The sequence below is a fragment of the Panthera onca genome, chromosome C1 (genome assembly GCF_046562875.1).
Source record: "Panthera onca isolate mPanOnc1 chromosome C1, mPanOnc1 haplotype 2, whole genome shotgun sequence".
Lineage (NCBI taxonomy): Eukaryota > Metazoa > Chordata > Mammalia > Carnivora > Felidae > Panthera > Panthera onca.
In genome coordinates this window covers 149,362,675-149,383,052 of record NC_138346.1, presented here as the reverse complement: position 1 = coordinate 149,383,052, position 20,378 = coordinate 149,362,675, and the positions used below count along the sequence as shown (strand labels likewise).

At 36.3% G+C, this 20,378-nt stretch overlaps 1 protein-coding gene across 3 annotated transcripts in view; it reads right to left on the bottom strand.

Moving 5' to 3' along the window:
* Nucleotides 1-855: 855 nt before the first annotated feature.
* The window catches only part of COL24A1 (collagen type XXIV alpha 1 chain), a 409,345-nt gene continuing 389,822 nt past the window's right edge, over nucleotides 856-20,378 (bottom strand). For all 3 annotated transcript variants that reach the window (XM_078451730.2, XM_078451731.2, XM_078451732.2), the window contains 5 exons: nucleotides 15,512-15,577; nucleotides 14,707-14,875; nucleotides 8,582-8,691; nucleotides 5,535-5,750; nucleotides 856-2,325 (listed from right to left, as the gene is read on the bottom strand). In XM_078451730.2, coding sequence (XP_078307856.1) covers nucleotides 2,179-2,325; nucleotides 5,535-5,750; nucleotides 8,582-8,691; nucleotides 14,707-14,875; nucleotides 15,512-15,577 — 708 coding nt within the window. In that variant the 3' untranslated portion in view covers nucleotides 856-2,178. The remainder of the gene's footprint in view (nucleotides 2,326-5,534; nucleotides 5,751-8,581; nucleotides 8,692-14,706; nucleotides 14,876-15,511; nucleotides 15,578-20,378) is intronic.

Genomic DNA, 20,378 nt, shown 5'->3' with positions numbered 1-20,378 from the left:
GTCCTTTGCCCACTTTTTAATTAGATTGCTTGTTTTTTGAGTTGTAGGAGTTTTAAAAAATATATTCTGGGGTATTAATTCCTTTTTCAGATAGATGTTTTGCAAATATTTTCTCCCATTCTGTGGGATGTCTTTTCACTCTCTCGATAGTGTCCTTTGATGTACAGAAGTTCTTAATATTGATGTACTCCAATTTGTCTTTTACTCGTTTTGAAAGTGCTTTTAGTGTCATATCCAAGAAATAATTGCTAAATCCAATGTCGTGAAGACTTTCCCCTATATTTTCTTCCAAGAGTTTTATAGTTTTAGCTCTTACATTTAGGGCTTTGATCCATTTTGAGTTGTTTTGTATATGATACCAGATAAGGGTCCAACTTCATTCTTTTACAGGTGGATATCCAATTTTCCCAGCACCATTTGTTGAAAAAACTATCTTTTCCCCATTGAATGGTCTTGGCACCTTCGTTGAAAATCAGTTGACCATATATGGGAGTATTTATTCTGTGCCATGACTTTATTTTGTACAAATAGGAAATAAGCCCTGTAATCCTTTTACAGGTATGTAACAGATGCTTTCTAATAATGTAAACGTACAGAAGGACTATTCCAGAGAGCCATCATATGTAATAAAAGGGTATGGTTGGGGTGCCTGGGTGGCTCATTTGGTTAAGCGTCCGACTCTTGGTTTTGGCTCAGGTCACGATCTCATGGTTTGTGAGTTCGAGCCCCTGGGAGTCTGCTTAAGATTATCTCTCTCTCCTCTCTCTGTTCCTCCCCCACCATCTCAAAATAAATAAATAAACTTGAAATAAAAAAGGATGTGATCACAGAAGAAGAAAAACAAATACCACCAAAAAAGATTTAAAGCATATTTTTTATTATAGATAAGTAAGTATGGTTTGCTGTGGCTAAAGATATGTTTATAATGAATGTATAAGCTTTTCTATATACCAAAAGGTATAATATTTCTCTTTTAATACTGACCTAACATTTCTCTGACAAAAAGGGAAGTCTGAATGGGCTGAGCCTATTTTAAATGGCTAAAGACTTTTTTTTCCTGAATGTTGCTTTAAAGACTGGTAAATTGAATTCTTTTAGATCCCAACACATTAAATTTAAGAATAATGAAATAAAGTCAATGAATACTATAAGACATGTAATTCCTACGAAGCAGAAATAATGGTTTTTATAATTTAAAACAGCAGCAATTTCAAAAGATTTGCTGAATTAAAACTTTACAAAATATATATATACATAGTATCATTCCAGATGATCATGGATTTTTAAAAATAGTATATCACAACCCCAAACTCTAACCCAAACCTACTACTGGATGTAGCTGGCTTGTAATATTTTTTACAACAATTTAAAAAATAAAAACAAAAGAAACCTCCCAATTCTCTTGTGCATAAGCACAGGTTACAGTGCGCTGGCTTTGCTTCTATATCCACAAAGAGAATTTTAAAATAGAACAAGGACTTCACATAAATAATGTTTCACTTGTTATTAAGTATGTAACCAAACAAATTAAAATAAGTACTAACAACCAAAACACGTCTTGATGTAACCAGTACATACACTCTTAAAGGATGACAAAGACGAAAAAAGAAATAAAATAGTCTATGAAAGCCACAAGCACCTTGTTTTAGAAAGAGCACCAAGCAACACAAAAAGGCAACACGTAAGAGGTAGTGTACCACCGGCTAAGATGTATATGCCCATCGGGGACCTGAATACAGCTTAGTATTTGGGAAAATAAGACATATTAGACTGTGGCTTGTAATTTTTAGACAGAAGCATTGCACATTTGGAGCATTAGCCAGTATTGCTTCCATAGTGCTCTGCAGCTCCAGCTGTCTAATGGGTACTTTGCTCTCAGTCAAAAAATATAGGATACCCTGAAGAATTCCATGTTTATAAATTTTCAGTTCTAGGGAATTCTCTAAGAAAGCACAGATCAATATAATTTTTAAAAGAATTAAATACTTTATCAATTATAGTCCTTTAAAAATGCCTTTTCTCCTTCTTAGGAGGAAATCTTTTCTTCCTGAGATTCTTTAAGATTTAGCCAATGCTTTATTCCATGCATTTCACAATGATAGTATCTTTCTGTCTATATTTTTCCCTCTGCAGCAATTACCTGGCCAACAGCATGAATTCTGAACTAATTCAGAAACCTTAGAGAAAGCATACAGAACTGCTTTCAATGTAGTACTTCCTTTCAGTTTTGAGATGAGGAAGTTTTTGTACTTCAATTACTGGAAGCTGATTAGGGTCCTGGGTGTGAAAAAGGAATTTTGCCTTATGCCAGCTGCCATCTTGAATCTGTAAAACAAGAACAAAGTGCTTTGATAGGTAATTGTGTCATTAGCAATCATTCTCGGCAGACAATGCCCTTCACTGTCAGACAATGCAGCTTAGTTTAAGGGTTAGAGCTAATGAATAGGAAGTCCCTAGAAAGTAAGTGCTGGCACAGAGTTAAGTGCTCAGTGGTTAACAATCACCATGACTAATTGAAGACATGGTTTATTCTTTTCTCTAAATGGCAGTATGTGTTCTGATTTTTCAGTCTATGAGGCTAAGGCTTCTGCTTCTGCTCTCTGTGGATCGGTACAAAGGCTGTTCCTAATATTCCTAATATATTCCTAATATAAGTAACACCCATCTGCTCTGTGTTCCTTTACTTGGGACTGATTCTTCAGGATGGGCATTCTTCTTGGATGAAAGGCAATGAGCGATCTCAACCTTTATGTACTTTAGGTAGGAAATAACCAGAATTGCTTCAGTCAGAAGCAAATTATAATTATGTAAATCATCTTTTAGCTTTCTTTATTGCCAGTCTGTGGTTACTGTTTATATAGTTTCTTTCCTCTCCTCTTTCTAGGCCTTTCTGTTTTTTCTTATATACTATATGCTCTTTTGTTTCTGATAAATTTCACTATGGAACAAAAACACCTGATGATTACGATTCAACAAGATAAAATAAACACAATTGACTAGTTTTGTGAAGCTTTTTATTAAGTTTATTCACTTACTCATTTACTGAATTATTATATAAATTTTAAAATTAGAAGGATCCTTAGAGATTATTTAAGCTATGAATTCCATGTACTAGTCATTAGCTTGGTGTTATAACTAGAACTAGAGTTCGGTGTGTAAGACACCATTAGATTAACTCGTTAAGTCTTTTGAGCAATATTTACTGAGCACTAAGTACAGTTGACCCAGTTGAATAAGATTCAATTCTCTACTTTCTTACAGTGCTTGGGAAATATGAGGATGAATAAATTAGTTCTGGTGTTTGAATACTAGCAGCTTATACATCTAGTTGGAGAGAGGGGAAACACAAACAAATAGACATAACACAAGACAATATGCCAGAAGTATAATATAAATAATGTAGACAGCGAATGCTGAATTCCTCATTTCCCGCTGAAGTACTCAGGGGAAGCTTCATGAGTTCAGAATTCAGAACTTAAGATGGGCTTTAACGTATGCCTAAAGTTGCCACTTGGTTAGAGAGGGAGAGAAGGCATTTCAGAGAAAGGTAATGACATGAATAAAAACAAACATACAAACAAAAAAACAGTTGGAAAAGTAGAAGATGGTTGCAAAAATAAGCCTAGCGTGGTGTTTTAGTGCACAGATTTTGGCCTGGAACAGACTTTGATAGAAATCCAGGTACAACCAGTCTCTTTACATACAAAATGTGAAAAATAAAAACCTCACACAGTTGTGAGGATTAAATGAGTTTTCAGTTAAAGTACCTACCAGTATGGTGTGGCATGGGCTTTGGAGTTAAACACACTTGGTGTTTATTTCTTAGTCTTCACTAATTAGCTGGATGACTTGAGCAAGTTATTTAACCTCTCCGTGCTTTCACTTTCTTATTATTAAGTGAGACTTCTTTACAAAGCTGTTATAATTAAATAAAATAATGTATGTAATACAGGGTACTTGCTATATAATAAAGCCCTGATAACTAGTAGTAGGAATTATTGATGTTATTATTATTGTTGTTGTTGTCATTATTTCTCCTCCTCCTCCTCCTCCTCCTCCTCCTCCTCCTCCTCCTCCTCCTCCTCCTCCTCCTTCTTCTTCTTCTTCTTCTTCTTCTTCTTCTGTCAGTTTGGTCTTAGCTTTGGGTTGACAGTCAATGAAAGCCCACACTAGAAATGTAGGTTGGGGCCTGACTGTCCTAAGTGCTAAACAAAGACCTGATAAGTTTGGATTGTATTTCAGAGATAGTGAGTCACTGAAAGTTTCTGGAAAAAAACTGTAAAAGTTAAATGAAATTGTTGGTAATGTTGATCTCTGCTTATAGAGATGAGCTGTATGTTTGCCTCTCATTTTTCAAATACTCAAGCCCTATTTGTCTGAAAATAAAATGTTGTGAAAAAGTAGAGTCCCTTGGAAATGGTAAGAGATGTTAAATCACTAGCACACAAGAAAAGGAAACCGAGCTACTTAAAGCCATTAACGATACGTATATAAAGTGGATGTTATTCTCTATAACAGGGTCAGGAAACTCTTCTGTAAAGGGCTAGTAATAAATGTTTTAGGTTTTGTGCACCATACAATCTGTCACATTTATTTAACTCTGCCATCATAGTGTGATAAGAGCCATAGATAATAAGTAAATAAACAGGGGTGCCTGGGTAGCTCAGTCAGTTGAACAGCCAACTCTGGTTCAAGTCATGATTTTGTGGTCCTGAGTTCAAGCCCCGCATCAGGCTCTGTGCTGACAATTCAGAGCCGGGAGCCTGCTTCAGATTCTGTGTCTCCTTCTCTCTCTGCCCCTCCCCCACTCACATTCTCTCTCTATCTCTCTCTCTCTCTCCCTCAAAAATAAAAAAACATTAAAAAAAGATTAAAAAATAAGTAAATGAACAAATGTGGCTGTGTTCCAATAACATTTATTTACAAAAACTAGTGGTGAGCTGGAGTTGGTCTGTGGACTATAGTTTGCCACTACCTGCTGTATACCACATCTTTTAAAATTATAGATTTTTTCATAACACTTGTTATTTAATTTTAATAGAAAAAATGGGCTATGATTCAAATATTGTTTGGTAGGGCCAGCCAATCTGCAAGTCTTTCCACATTTGGTATCGGGTGTAGCGACTGACAAAATGAAATACAACTGACTTGCCTCTATAACCTGTCTTCCATGAAATAATGAGATGTGGAATCACAGTGGGGAAAATATATGGAATAAATCTACTTATATGCTCTGTCCATCTGGGTGTAATATAATTATTCAAGATGAGGAACAAAAATTAAATCTATGTATTAACACCTATTTTGCATATAAAAATCTATGGATGACCAATGTGTGTGACAAAAGTTGACGAGATATAAGCAAATGCTTGATTCTGAAAAATGTAATTTTATTACAAATTGGGGACATTAAAACTTACTACCCTTCTGGATCTTCAGTTTACAATTAAAGTCTTATTCTGATTATTTTAATTGTATGGTCTTGCAATTTAATGTTAGTTATACTGAACAATTCTAAAAGTGCCATCCCTTACCTTGCAGTCATCTGAAAGCACCTTAGGTTCAAGTAGAGTGTTTTCTTCAAAAATCTGGCCATTCCATCCCTTGAAGCCAATAGGTAATCCTGAGCCACTTGACTGAGCACTTGTCCACACTGGTGTGTTTAGACAGTGAATAGTGATGATATGGGTGGCTTCTGAGCTCAGTAAGTGAAGGAAGTTCATCTGGACTTTTCCAACTCCAAACTCCAACTAATGTCATAGAAACAATATACAGGTTATAAGATGTGGCAATTGATAAACTTATAATTTGGGGGAATTTGAGGAAAGTCCTTGGAATGCAGCCTTGAGAAAACTACTTTCCTTGGCATTTAAATGCCAGTCAACAGCGTGTGACTGAACCACTGGCTTTTGCAGGGGTGGGGAGCAGGGAATCCCTGATTTATAGCATTTTCTGATTTCCATGGTGTAAACACTCCTACCATGCCTGATTTCAGGATATCATGGTGGTGTCACTGGACATGGAGTTGGAAAGAGATACAACTCTTTCTGGATGAGTCTGTATGAGCCGGCTTCAGCATACCATTAGACTACTAGATGTGACAAAAAAATTATAATTTTTATAATGTTATCTAAAATGCATTAATAATTAGTTGTTGACTAATAATTTTTTCCACAAAAATCTGAAATTGTGTATACTTTCCTTGCAGATCATTTTTGGAGTTTCCATAGATAAGTTAGAAGTTGCAATAATAACTTGTTGAGTAATTTTAATTATGAGAGCTTTTAAAGATCAGGATAGAATCTTCTTGGTGTTGCCGGCCCCTAATGCAGTTACAGTCATACAGCAAATCTTCAGTAAATGTTTATTGAAATGACTGAATGCATAACAAGTATTAATAATAAAATCAACAATATAGAGCAAAATTAGAGCAAGGAGGTCTGATCGCATATTTCCCAGGCTTGGGCAAGGAAAGAGACTTTTCCTTTTTTTCTTTTTTTAATTTTTTTTTAAATTTATTTTTGAGAGACAAGAGAGAGACAGAGCAGACGTTGGGGAGGGGCAGAGAGAGAATGAGAACAGACTCTGAAGCAGGCTCCAGGCTCTGAGCTGTCAGCACAGAGCCCGATGCAGGGCTTGAACTCACAAACTATGAGATCATGACCTGAGCCGAAGTCGGATGCTCAACTGATTGAGCCACCCAGGTGCCCCAAGAGATTTTTCTATAGTTTTTGACATTATTATTTTAGCAATATTCAAGCAGAGGTATGGTCATAACATAAGTGAACAAAAATGGTGTCTACAAGGAATTTATATGAATTTCCAAACATGAAATTAGAAAAATATCAGTTATGAGGTAACAGAGAAAGAAAAAAATAAAACAACAATCAAAAAAGTAAAAGGAACAGAGAAGAAAGGCAAAGGAAGGTCAGTGAGGCTGAAAACATGGAACGATCATCATAAGGAACATTAGGGCTTAAGTAGTTCAGTTTCCTTTATTTTACAGGTGAGAGTCACAAGCTTGTAAACTATTTAACCTTTCTAAGACTTAGTTTCTTTGTTGGTAAGGTAGCGTATAACACTGACATGGCAGGGATGTTATAAGGATTTAAGGAGCCACATGTCACTTACCTAGCACACTGCTGGCACAGAGTAGGCTCTTTGGTGGCTCAGAGTGCCATTTGCCAGGTTAGTAGAGGAATAGAAACTAGAACCCAGGTCCCTGATTCCAAGTTTACCATTCTTTCCACTACCTGCCCAGTCTTTCTCAGGTTGAGTTTACAGATAGGAGAGATGGGAGAGCTGATTCAGTCAAGGAAGGAATTGGAGTGCAGTTCCTTCACTATTCCTGTCTCCTTTGCACACCCTTCCCAGTCCCCATCTTTCTTCTGTGATAATCCAAATAAACATTCTGGGCCAAATCCAGGGGAGTGAGTATGATCATGCAGATATTTTGCAAGTAAGATTATCATCTGATCTTCATCAGAGGAACATGGATTCCCTAGGAATGGAAGAATCTTTCCTTCCTCTGCTTTGAGGTTAGTAATAATGGTGAATACCTACTGAGATGAACTGGTGAAACACCCCGGTTAATGAAGAGGGATATTTTAGGAAAGGGTAGTCTAACAACAAGCAGTGTAGAGATTAACAGACCGCACATTTTACTTGCTGCCTCTTTATAATGGACCAAACATACAATAGGCATGTGTATCCATTCTTTGTCAATGAGAAATAAGTTCTTGGTAATAATACCAAACTTGTTTAACCAGAAAAAGAAAAAAAATGCAGTTTTGATTTCTTCAGTATTTGTTATGTGTAGAACTAAGCTTTAGGTTTTATAAGTGCTTGTTATAATCTCCAGTATCATACCAAACTAACTTTCATTCATTCTATTATACTTGAAAGAAGTTTTAAATAATAGTCAATGGATATTTAAGGCAGGTTCTTTTGTGCTAAATCACCAAAAATAGTAAGCTTTGTGGCAACATTCCTCTTTTAATGATATCATTTTCAGAAAACTTTAGGTAACTGATTACTAATTACAAACACTGGGGATTTTCTAATGTATATGTATGCATAAAAACATATGTTCCAGGGGCGCCTGGGTGGCTCAGTCGGTTGAGCGTCCGACTTCGGCTCAGGTCATGATCTCGCTGTCCGTGAGTTCGAGCCCCGCGTCAGGCTCTGTGCTGACAGCTCAGAGCCTGGAGCCTGCTTCGGATTCTGTGTCTCCCTCTCTCTCTGACCCTCCCCCATTCATGCTCTGTCTCTCTCTGTGTCAAAAATAAACATTAAAAAAAAAAATTAAAAAAAAAACCATATGTTCCACATTTTTAAAAGGAAATTCAAAAAGCATAATCAGTAGAGTAAGCCATGATATGTCAATCATAAAAGATATCATCAAAATGTCAAGATTCACTAGAATTACTTTTTAAAAACAAAAAATTTCTTATATGTGGTAGAGAATGATACCTTGCTTCCATTCATAAAACTCACAATTATTTAAGGTTACAGAATTTTAAAAGTTATGTTCCCTGAAACTGGGCAAGTACTCGCATGTGTTCTACAATTCAATACATACCTTTGTTACAGAAACAGGAGATAAACATGTCTGACCACCAGCACTGAAATTGCAGAAAACCTCAATGGCATCTGAAGGGCATCCAAGATTTGGATCAATCCAGTATTTTCCTATTAATTTATTGTAAAACACAAAAATACTTAAATGCATACTAAAACCTATTTGAATCATCATTACAAATTATCATACTTTAAATATACATTTTTATAGTCTTAACTGTAAAAAAAAACTTAGAAGATTATAAAGATATTTACATTTAGTCAATGAATGAAAGCTGCAAGCATTATATAAAATTGATACCAAAAATACTGTATTTTTCACGTGCCTATCAACTTAAGGGCATTTTATAATTTTAACAAAAAATGGTATAATGGCTGAATTTATTGCCTCTTTTTTTTTTAAGTTTATTTGTTTATCTTGAAAGAGAGAAGGAGAGAGAGACAAGCAGGAGAGGAACAGAGAGAGGGAGGGAGAGAATCCCGATCAGGCTCTGTGCTGTCAGTGCTGAGCCTGATGCAGGGCTCAAATTCCCAAACTGAACCATGAGATCATGACGTGAGCTGCAACCAAGAGTCGGATACTTAACCAAATGAGTGATCCAGGCCCCCCTACTGCTTTCAATAGATGAGACTATCAGCTTAAAGGAACCGTCTAAAGTCACATAGTTAACAGAAAAGTTGCAGTTAATGTGGTATATGTGTATATGTCTGTTCTATGTGATTACAGAGTTAAAAAAAATACATACTATATACATGTACATGTATGTTAAATGGAAACAACTTCAATCTCCCTGAGGTAAAATATTACCTTTATGAATATTGGCATAAAATTAATAAAACATTCTTTGTTTTCAGACAGAAAAGGTACAATTAAATGGTTATTTTTTTTTGTGGTTTCTTCATCAGATTTGCAAGTGAGAAAAACTGAAGTCCCTGTAGCGAGTGTAAACCTGCCAACCTTTGCCTTCACTGACTGCTCAGCAGAATCAAAAGGAGCCTTGAAAGTCAGTCTACAGGAAATTCTCAGGCTGAAGAAGGATTGATCTAGCATCTGAGTTCCAGAGTAACGGGCTCAGAATATTGCAGGAGCACCTTATTCTAAAAGCAAAGACTAAGAATTTTTGAATGAGAGATAGCTCTGCTTTCTTGCATTAAAAAGGCAAGACAATCAAACAGTACTTGTCATTTCTTCAGTAGCGAGGAATCCTTGTCTTTCTTACCCTATTGCAAAGATTCCTCTACAGCAACCTGGGCTTCCTCTGGTCCATTATTTTAGATTTCCAGAACATCTTCAACAACTCTTTACTAACTCTACTAATCTTTCAAAATGCATACCTCATGAATTGGTGGCTCCAAAAGTAGGGACTCTGTTGCAATGTTTTTCAAATTTTAGTGGCATTAGAAACATCTGTTAAAACACAGGTAGCTGGACCCCATCCCCAGAGTTGCTGATTCATTAAGTCTGAGGCAGGCCTTGAGAACCTGCATTTCAACAGTATCTAACTCTGGTCCAGGGACATTTGAAGACCTACTGATCTATTAAGATATGGAAGAATTGGGTGAATGAAATCCTATCCTCTGCCCCCCCCCCCTTTTTTTTTATCTTTCCCTCAGAATTTCAGACATTTTGTAAAGGTTGTAGAAATTAGTGCTGGATTTTTTACCAGGTTCTAGAGCAGACTTCTCGTCTTATCTAATGAGGTAAACACATAATCTTCACTACTCTCTCTTGTCTTCCAAGAAACCGTTTCCTTCTACTATGTGAGCTAATAAGTTCCTTATAAAAAGTTTTCCATCAACCAAACTCTCATTGTTATATGGGGAAGAATGCTTTGAATTCAGGTATTATGCTGTACAACAGTGAATTGGTAGAGACTTCATAATTTTTTCAGGATACGTTGAGCTATAAATGAAGCACCATACCATAATATGTCTTTTGTAGGCCCAAATGTTCTAACCCAAAACTGGCTCTCCCATGGGCACAGCACTTCCTTGCAGCTCTTTCAAGTTCTGCCACAGCCTCTATTATCTTTGTGTTTGGAGTAGGGAAGGTGTCTTTCTTGCCCTTCACTGCCACCTCCGGACCATTCTTCCTATATTTTTCCTAAAACAACTCCATGGTAAAACTACTGTCATTATATTACATCATCCATTACCCCTTCCTCTTGCAAGCCACTTTCTTTGAAGATTTTATCATTGGATGGCTATTACTTTCATAAAATATACTTATGACCTAATTCTTGGTGACACGGATGACACTTCCAATACCCTGGCCTCTCAGTTCCTTGAACTCTTCTGCCAATGTTCTCGTACCCTTCCCCTGCTCCCCCTACTGCCCCATTCACTTTAACCCTCAACTTCCCCAGGCCGTACCCTAGCCTTTGTCATTATCTACAAACTAGAATTCTGCCATTATTTCACCTCTTCTCTTTTGAACCCATTCTCTATTGTCCTGACTCCTATTATTCTTCCATCCTATCAGGACCTACAATCCATCGATAATATTTTTTTCATGATTTCTCATAATCATGTGTTCGATTCCCTCCCTACCCAAGTAAAACCCACAGATCTTTACTAAAATTACTTCCTTGGAGACTTCCATAACATCCCTGCCCTGCCACAATTCATTGTGCTTGCCTTATAAAATCCCAACCTCATAGAAGTCCAATTTTCACCTGTACCTGCACAGCTAAATGTGGCTGAAGAAAAATACAACTATGTGGACTGGACTCACTTTAAATTCACATGTTTGTAAGACTGCCAGACAACAACACCATGTTTCCCTAATTAGTTCCCTCTGTTGCTCTCCTAGTTAACTGTTTGAAACCTTCTCTTCTTCTCTCACCTTTGTTATACCCATCCCTTCACCTTTATTCTTGAGTGATAACCTTTCAGTGTCACTGAGGCAACTGAGGCAATGTGAAAGGAGCTTACAGAACCTCCAGCTACCACATCTCCTTACCTATCTGTGCTTACACACATATATTCTGCCTTCCTTCTTATTATCGTGAATCGACTGTGTTCCTATGGAAGGCTTGTCTATTACACCTTCAGTTTCAAATTCTTCCTCTCTTAATTTTCTTTTGAGTGTAATTCTGCTTGCTGTTTCTGCCAGTTCTCATTCATGGTGTTTTATCAACCGGTATGCCTCAGTATCATTGACTGTGTGCTGGGCACTACCTTTGAGAAATGATTTGTGGAAATAATTTGAGCCCTAGGATGATGGTATATTTTATAGAAGACTTTTGTTTCTGTTAGACATGGGATGGGGGGTACTAGCAGTCTGGAATCATCTTAGTCCAAGTTCAAAGCTTAAGACTCTGAGCTATCTTCATGATGTGAATGAAGCTAGGCTATAGTCTTGTCTCTTCCAGTTTATGTTTACTTTCAGAGTGGAGCCCTTTGAAAACCTAAATCCTCACATTTGATGGGCCACAGATACCAATTTTTGACCCGAGCCCCACGAAGCTACCAAAAGCTGTATTTAGAACACACCCAGGGCAAAAGCAGTTCTAACTGTGTTCATTTCTTTGCTGTCTCCTTCAAAATGTTGGCTTAAAATTTCCTCACTATTTTGTTGGCTATTTGATGCTTTTAACTTGAAAACAAATTTTAAAAGATATTCAGCCTGGCAATTTGAATTACCTCCTTCATTACTGGAAATGGAAACTCTCTGGCTCTATAATTTTCTCTTAAAATCTGATGAAGTTTTAACCACTACTATTCCTCTTAACTGCTCTCGTGAAGCTCACACAGAGCATCATGCTGCTAAATTCAGTAGCCTTTCTCAGGAACCCAGTCGATCCCTTCCTCAGGCAAAATTTTCTTCACTACTGTTCATCTAGTTTTCCTCCTATCAGGGATAGCTTCTTCTCAGTTTTCTTTGCTAGTTTCTCCTCATTTCCCTGATCTCTAAACACTGAAGAGCCCGAAGGCATAGGGTTTAGACCTCAGCTACCTCAGCTTTTCTTTCTCCGCCTAGTCTTTAGGTAGTTGTAAGCAGTCCAGGGGCATTAGATACTATTGATATGCAAATTACGTCCTAATTTTTACCCCTAGCCAGAACCTTTCTCTAATAGCCACCAACCTCCTTGACATTCTTACTTTATGCTGAACAGACATCTCAAATGAGATATATCTAAAACCGAACTCCTGATGTTTCCTCCAAAACTTGCTTCTGCATCTCTCTTACAGCAACTCCACACTTCCATCCATTAGTCAAAAAGCTTAGAGTCATCCTCTATCATTCTATTTCTCTCATAACCCACATCCAAATTATCATCAAGAACTGCTGGCTGTACCTTAAGGCATAGCCAAAGACTTGATCATTTATCCCTTATTCTACTAATTCTAGTCCAGCCTACCGTCATCTCTTAACCTGGATCTTTTTCAGTGGCCTCCTCAATGGTTTCTTTTACTGTTGTCCTCATTATATTTGCAATACATTAGCCAGAATAATATTTCAAAAATTTAAGTCAAATCCTATCATTTCTTTGCTGCAAAACTTTGAATGGCTTCCCACCATATTCAGGATAAAAGCGGTAGTCTTTTGGGTAGTCTGTAAGATCTTACATAATCTGGTTTTTTGGATATCTTTCTGACTTCATTTTCTACCACTTGCCCTTACGCACTCTCTTCTGGTCACTGGCCTTTTTGTTAATCCTAGAACATACTACATATACTCCAGTCCCAGGGCCTTTGCATTTGCAAACGTTCTTTCTGTTCTTTCTGCCTGGAAAGCTCTTTCTCTAGATTTCCTATAGCTTGTACCTTTACCTTCTTCTGATATGGCTCAAATGTCATGTTCTCAGAGATGCCTTATCTAGCTACTATACTTGAAAACTTCACCCCCACTCCATTTTCTATCATATCCCCCTTCCCTGCTGTTTTGTGTTTCTCTATAGCATTTGCTGTCTCCTAGTGATGAAAATATTGTTGGGCATTAAAACCTTTCTGATACCTTGCAATCCATACCACTTAGTTATTTTTCTTACAAAGAAGGCAGACCTTGAATTAGATTTCAGTCATTTGTATGTCTTAAAATGTCTTTGTTACTTTCAATTCGATAGAATTTCATGTTTATGCCATCAAATATGGGAAAGAATCAAACAGAATTACTGTAGGCAGCTGTAACTGTCTATATTAGTTTAGTTTTTGTAGTAATTTAAGGCAGGAAATATCTATAGAAGTTAAGCATTTTATTAATATAAATAAAATGAATATTTTCATTGCACTTATAGAATGGAAGCTTGTGTTTTTGGACAAGGGTGTGTGTGTTATGTGATGTATATGTGTGTACATATAATTTAAATAAAATATGGACTACTAGTTACCATATAAGAACATAACATTTTTTTTTCAAATCAGCATATGTGTCATTGTTACATGTAAGTTTTTAGCAAAACATTATAACTATTAATATTGATCGTACAGCTGACCACAGACCCAATAGAAATTAAAATTAAATGGTATATTAGAGCAGACAGGGTTCCCTTATCTATCATTAGATAAATAGAACTGTTCTACTTGCTTTAAAGCTTTTCCTTTATGGTTCTATTCTAAATTCATTTTTGTACCTCTGGTTAATGGATTTGGGGCTATCAGTGTACGAATGAAAAAATTCCAAGAATACCAAACCATCTTCCTACTCACTGACTCTACAGTGATGCATTTAAATTCCATTTTGTGTAAAAGCCATAATTTTAGGAGGTGTGCTGATGGGGGCTCTCCCATGTATATTTTTTTCATGTTATCACCTTTGGCGGACCCGACAGGTACTCCTATTAACCCAAAGGTCAGTCCTCCATATTTTAATTGTTATCTTGAATATGATATGTTCCAAACATGACGTGTAAGCAAGTACTATAATTAGGGTGGAGTAAGAAAAGTTGGGGATCAATAAGGATGCATAGAAGAAGACATTTGTAACGTGAACCCTCAGAAAGGGATACTCTGACTTCAGAATCATGTCTCCCTCTAAGAGTATTTGGTTTTTGATAACATTAAAATGCTTTCCTATAAGCGTTTTATCAAAATGATTAAGATTCAAAATGAATATAGTATCAATCTCAGACACACTGAAATGATGGAATTAGACATCAGAGTTTGAGAAAACCAAGAACTTACCATCTGATACTTTGTGTTCACAGTTAAGCAAATCTCTGCAGATTCGTGCTGGGTTATCTCGTGTGCCAAGAGGATTCTTGATGCTGTGCAGTAAATTGCTAAGGTAGTTCAGGGTTTTGGATATCTCTGCACCGTAGTCAATTAGAGTCACTTCAGTATTTTGGTAGTTCTGCCAAGTCATCACAGGAATCATATTAGCAAAAAACCAGAGTAGCCAGCAGCATTATTGAACCCTCATCATCAACATGGACCAAGGCAGAAGAAAAATGTATCTTTGTTGTGTGCGGTGACTTGGGAGTAGGGTGTAAAGATCAGTTTATATTCAAATATAGCCATCTATGTATATTTTATTAAACTGGATCCTAAGTAAGAGATTAAATTCACTCCAAAAGCCTAGTTTTCAAGCTAACATAAAACTTAACAATTATTATGCCCACTGTAGTATATTATTTTTTAAGAAAGTATACATTGAATAGAGTTTAATCAAGAAAAATGAGTAACAGTGATAGATCCCATTTTAAGAAATGGCTAACTTCATTAAACTATTTTCTTCTACAGTATCTAATTCTTTGTTTAAAAATTCCTTAAATGATATTACACCTTTTAAAAATGTTTTCCTTAAAAAAACCCATGCATATATTTCTGCTTATTAAAAATGCTTACTTTGTCCTTGAAAGTAGTTTCATTACGTTCAATCTGTTTTAAATACAATCTTTGAGATAAAGCCACATTTTGGACTCTGAAAAAACTTTCAGTTTAATTTGTATATTGAGAGTGCCAATGTAAATAAAGCCAGATATATTACCTCCATCTGTAGGGCAGCATGTGATTCAATCAAGGCTTGAATAGCAGCATTGATATCCATTTGTTTCTGTGTAAAACAAAACCATTTGAGATTAGCAGTAACATCAACACTGAGTACTCTAAAGTAAGGGCTGTAAATTCTGAAAGCAGTGCTATTAAAGTATACTAGACTTATTATCTGAAGGGGGTTTGTAACTCTTATGGTTAGACAGATGCTGCAAATTTTGCCTGGATAACTGGAAGGACAATATGCTGCCTTCATCCAAATCTCGAAAGTCTCCTAATTAAAACAGGACCAAAGTCTAGAGCCCTCAAATGAAAAACTATTTGTCACTGCTGCATAAACACACACACACAAGTTACTCAAATGGAAGAAGAATGAAATATGACCCCCTCAGTTAATAAATTGTAAAGTGAAGAATAAATAACTGTAGTAATTTATAACAGTTACATTCTTGGAAGGAAAATATAATAAAATACTACTGTCCTGAGGTAGTCACCACATTCGTTTAATCTGATACTTCTGCGGTCTTAAAAACAATTTCTGAAGTTGGAAAATGCACCATTAGTCCCAAAAGAAATAATACAGCATGAATCCAATCTCCTCCTGCATTTAATAAAAGATATTTTTAGAGGAAGGCTCAGCATAACCATTAGTAAAAGTCTTTTTGTATTTTATTTTTTAAAAAAGCTTGGAGACTAAGAAGCCTTAGTTGGGAGAAAGTTCTGTGAAATGGCATCTGTGTACACAAATCAAGCAATCTGATTTCCTTTAGAACGATTGTGTTCCTAAGATATCTTTTTACTTGGAGGGCCATACAATAAAAACTGTTTTCAACAGATCTCTCATAACTCAAGGCTGGTAATTTGAAAAACTATTTAAAATGATGGGACAATCAATAAAATGCACTCTTCCTTGCCTCAACATGTGGTTTTCATATTGGAAAATAATTGACTCATTCTGTGCATATATACTGCCAAACACTGTGATACATATTGAGGATAAACGGTAAGCTAAAAAGAAAACTGCCCTTGTGAAGCTGAAGTTTAAGGGAGAGAAAGGCACTAATCAGATCTTAAAACCACACAATTACAAATTGTGATATGTGCTATGAAAGAAAAGAAGTGCTTGGACCCATGAAAGAAATTAGGGGGTTTCAATGAAATCTGGAGGATGAGAACTTTGGAAGGAGTAGATGAGGGAAGGTTTCCTTGAGATAGTGACATTTGATCTGAGATCTGAAGATAAATAAGAATTGTTAGGAGAGGGGGTGAGAGAGCTTTCCAGGCAGAGTAACAGCCTTGCACAAAAGCTATGAAAGAGAGAAACATGACCTATTGAAAAAGCAGAAAGGGTCAGCCTAAAAGGTCCTACACAGATTAAATAATTCCGACCATCATGCCTGTGTGAATGAGCAGATTTTGGACATGGGTCGCATGTCCAAAATATTTGCACTAAACATGGGCGATTGAATTAAATACTAAATAATAGCCATCCTTGTATTTTCCGGGTGGTTTGTTATTAGGGCTTTGATCTTAGAAAACATAGCATAAGCAGTTCTCAAACTCTTCAGTTTAGGACTTTTTGCACTTTTAAATATTATTAAGGGCCTTAAAAAACTTTTATTTACATGAGTTATAACTTTTGGTATTTACCAAAGTAGAAATTAAAACACAAATTTGTGTTATTGCTTTAAAATAACCCATTATACATTTTTTAAGTTTATTTATTTATTTTGAGAGAAAGTGAGCACAGGCAGGGGAGGGACAGAGAGAGAGAGAGAGAGAGTGAGAGAGAATCCCAAGCAGGCTCTGCTCTGTCAGTGCAGTCATGAGATCATGACCTGAGCTGAGATCAAGAGTGGGAGCTTAACCGACTGAGCCACACCCCAACCCATTATATGTTAATACAAATATTTTAAAGTAAAATAATTGTATTTTCCAAAACAAAAAAAATCTGAGAAGAATGGTGCTGTTTTATATATTCGTACATATCTTTAATGTCTGGATTGATAGAAGATAGCTAGATTGTCTTATTTCCTTCAGTATTCAATCTGTTATGATATGTTATTTTAGTTGAAATATATGAAGAAAATCTGGCCCTGCAGAGACATGCAGTTGGAAATAGGATTATTTTAGTACTCTTTTCGGATAATTGTGGATATTCTTTGATACTATACCAAACTTGACAAATGATAATTTCTTAAGGGTTAGTTGAAATTTGAAATCTGAAATCAAGTCTATGAACTTTTTGTGCTTTTTTATATTAAAATCTATTGGTCTAACTTGAACTGTGAAAGACTCTTTTATCTACCCATGATACTGTTAACATTGCCCATTGATTATTTAGAAAATAACGGTTCATCAGGGTGCCTGGGTGGCTCAGCTGGTTGGGCGCCGACTTCAGCTCAGGTCATGATCTCATGGGTTCATGGGTTTGGGCCCCTCGACGGGCTCTGTGCTGATAGCTCACAACATGGAGCCTGCTTCAGGTTCTGCGTCTCCCTCTCTCTCTACCCCTCTCCCATGCGCGCGTGCTCTCTCTCTCTCTCAAAAATAAACATTAAAAAAAGAAAAAAGAAAAAAAGAAAATAATGGGTCATGGAATTATGCAGATCTTCCAAATTCTGACACATTTCATTATTAATATCACACAGTTATATTTATTAACACCATCACCAATCTCAGAAAAGTGGAAGTATGGGGAAGCTGTCAAACACATAGTGGTAGATAGAAGTTTTCCCCAATTTTTATTTTTGCTTGAAAGTTTGAGACTTATCATTGGCATCGACTTCTGTCAATAGTTTCCTTGAAATGAGAGGCTTGATTCATTCATGTTTAAGAAAATATCTGCGGAGGGGCGCCTGGGTGGCTCAGTCCGTTAAGCGTCTGACTTTGGCTCAGGTCATCTCATGGTTCGTGAGTTCTAGCCCCACATCAGGCTCTGTGCTGACAGATCAGAACCTGGAGCCTGCTTCGGATTCTGTGTCTCCCTCTCTCTCTGCCCCCACCCATGCTTGTGCTCTGTCTCTCTCGCTCAAAAATGAATAAACATTAAAAAAATAATAATAATAAAAGAAAATATCTGCTGAATACTCATGAGTGTATAATATTGTTAGTCTATCTAGTAAGTATGGTGTTCTATGAAAAGAGCAGCCAGTTCAGTTTGTAACTGAGACAATTGCACAAGTGCTTTTCCTTGAGGTAAATACTATCCCCTTCAGTATGCAGCAGAAGTGTTTTTCTATATGTTCTTCTATTTTGTTCTAGAGATTACTAAAAAGTTGTATACTCAAGATTGGAGATTTAGGAGACAGCAGAAACAGTGGAGTAATGACCTCCCAGAATTTTCTCCCCTATAAAAGCAATGAGAAAACTGGAAAAAATATCAGAATGAAGTTTTTCAGGACTATGGAAATTAACAAAATGCTTGCAGCAATCTGGGGGGGCATTTATTTAAGAAAAATATCTAAATCTTGGTAAGGGCAGTGAGCTTCATGGAACTTTAATTTGCCCTATTCCCATGTCTTTCTTTTCAGCTCTGTGGTAGCCCTAAAAATACCAACCCATAATTACAGTAAAAACAAGAAGCCAGGAAGTCATGGGGGGAGCAGAATGGGGTTGGAGTTGCTCTAAAGCATCATTTCCAGTGAATTATTATTATTTGACCTGCCTGGTAGTTACCTAGAAGACACCATTTGCAAGGCTGTCTTTATTTTACCTGACTCGCAGCTCATCCAGTGCAAAATACATTTTCCCTAAGAGTGTTTTTCAAAAGCATTTAGAGGGAATTGTTTAACTTTGTGGCTGTCTGGAGCACTGGAAAACAGTTGGGGCAAGCAACAAGCTAACAAAAAGCTTACAAGAGAAAGGTAGGGAATGATGTGTCCCCACAGGAAATCTGAAAAGCTTTGACATATTTCTGGAAATCTAGAAGTCCATGTGCATTTGTAGCATTGTGCATATGCTTAGAAAATATCTAAGCTCTTTCCTCTGGCTTTCAGTCTCTGTGAAATCAGGAAGTTAAAGCTAAGGCATAGTTTTTAATCACCTGGCAGAGCAATGAAGGGGTGCTCCAACATACACAGAGACATTTGTTAAAAACTGGGAGACTTACTGGTTCTGCCATTTAAGGAAATCTCTCTCCACTTATTAGCTGACCACTAAGCTGAGTAGAGACTTAAGTGGTCACACATGTCAAAGCATAGAGACTTTACAAAATTCAGAAAAGTCAGTAAACAAAATAACATACAACAACAAATAGCAACAAAAATAAACGCAGGGTTGAGGGGAACAATTTTATTTCCAAAAATGCCTCATTATTTTATTTACAATGTACAGTCTTTGACAAAAAAATTACAAGACATGCAAAGAAACATTAAAGTATGGCCCATAAGCAAGCAAACGGGTAATCAGTCAATAGGAGCTGTTCCTGAAGAAGACTAGATGTTGTACTTAGTAGACAAAGACTTTTTAAAGCTATTGTAGATATGTTAAAAAAAAAAAACTAAAGGAAACAATGTCTATATAACTAAACAAAAGTATGAAAAAGACAAATAAAGAATATCAATTATAAAAAAAAGGAAATTATAGAAAAGAACCAAATAGAAATTCTGCAGTTGAAAGGTACAAAAAATGAAACGAAAATTTACTAGAAAGGCTCAATGGTAGATTTCAGTAGACAGAAGAATCAGTGAACTTGAAGATAGGTTTATTGAAATTTTCCAATCAGAAGAGTATACAGATAAAACAGTGAAGAAAATGAACAGAGGCTCTGAAACCTATGGAACACCAACAAAAATACTAACATGTGCATAATGGGAGTCTCAGAAGAGGAAGAGAAAATGGGGCAGAAAGAATATTTCAAG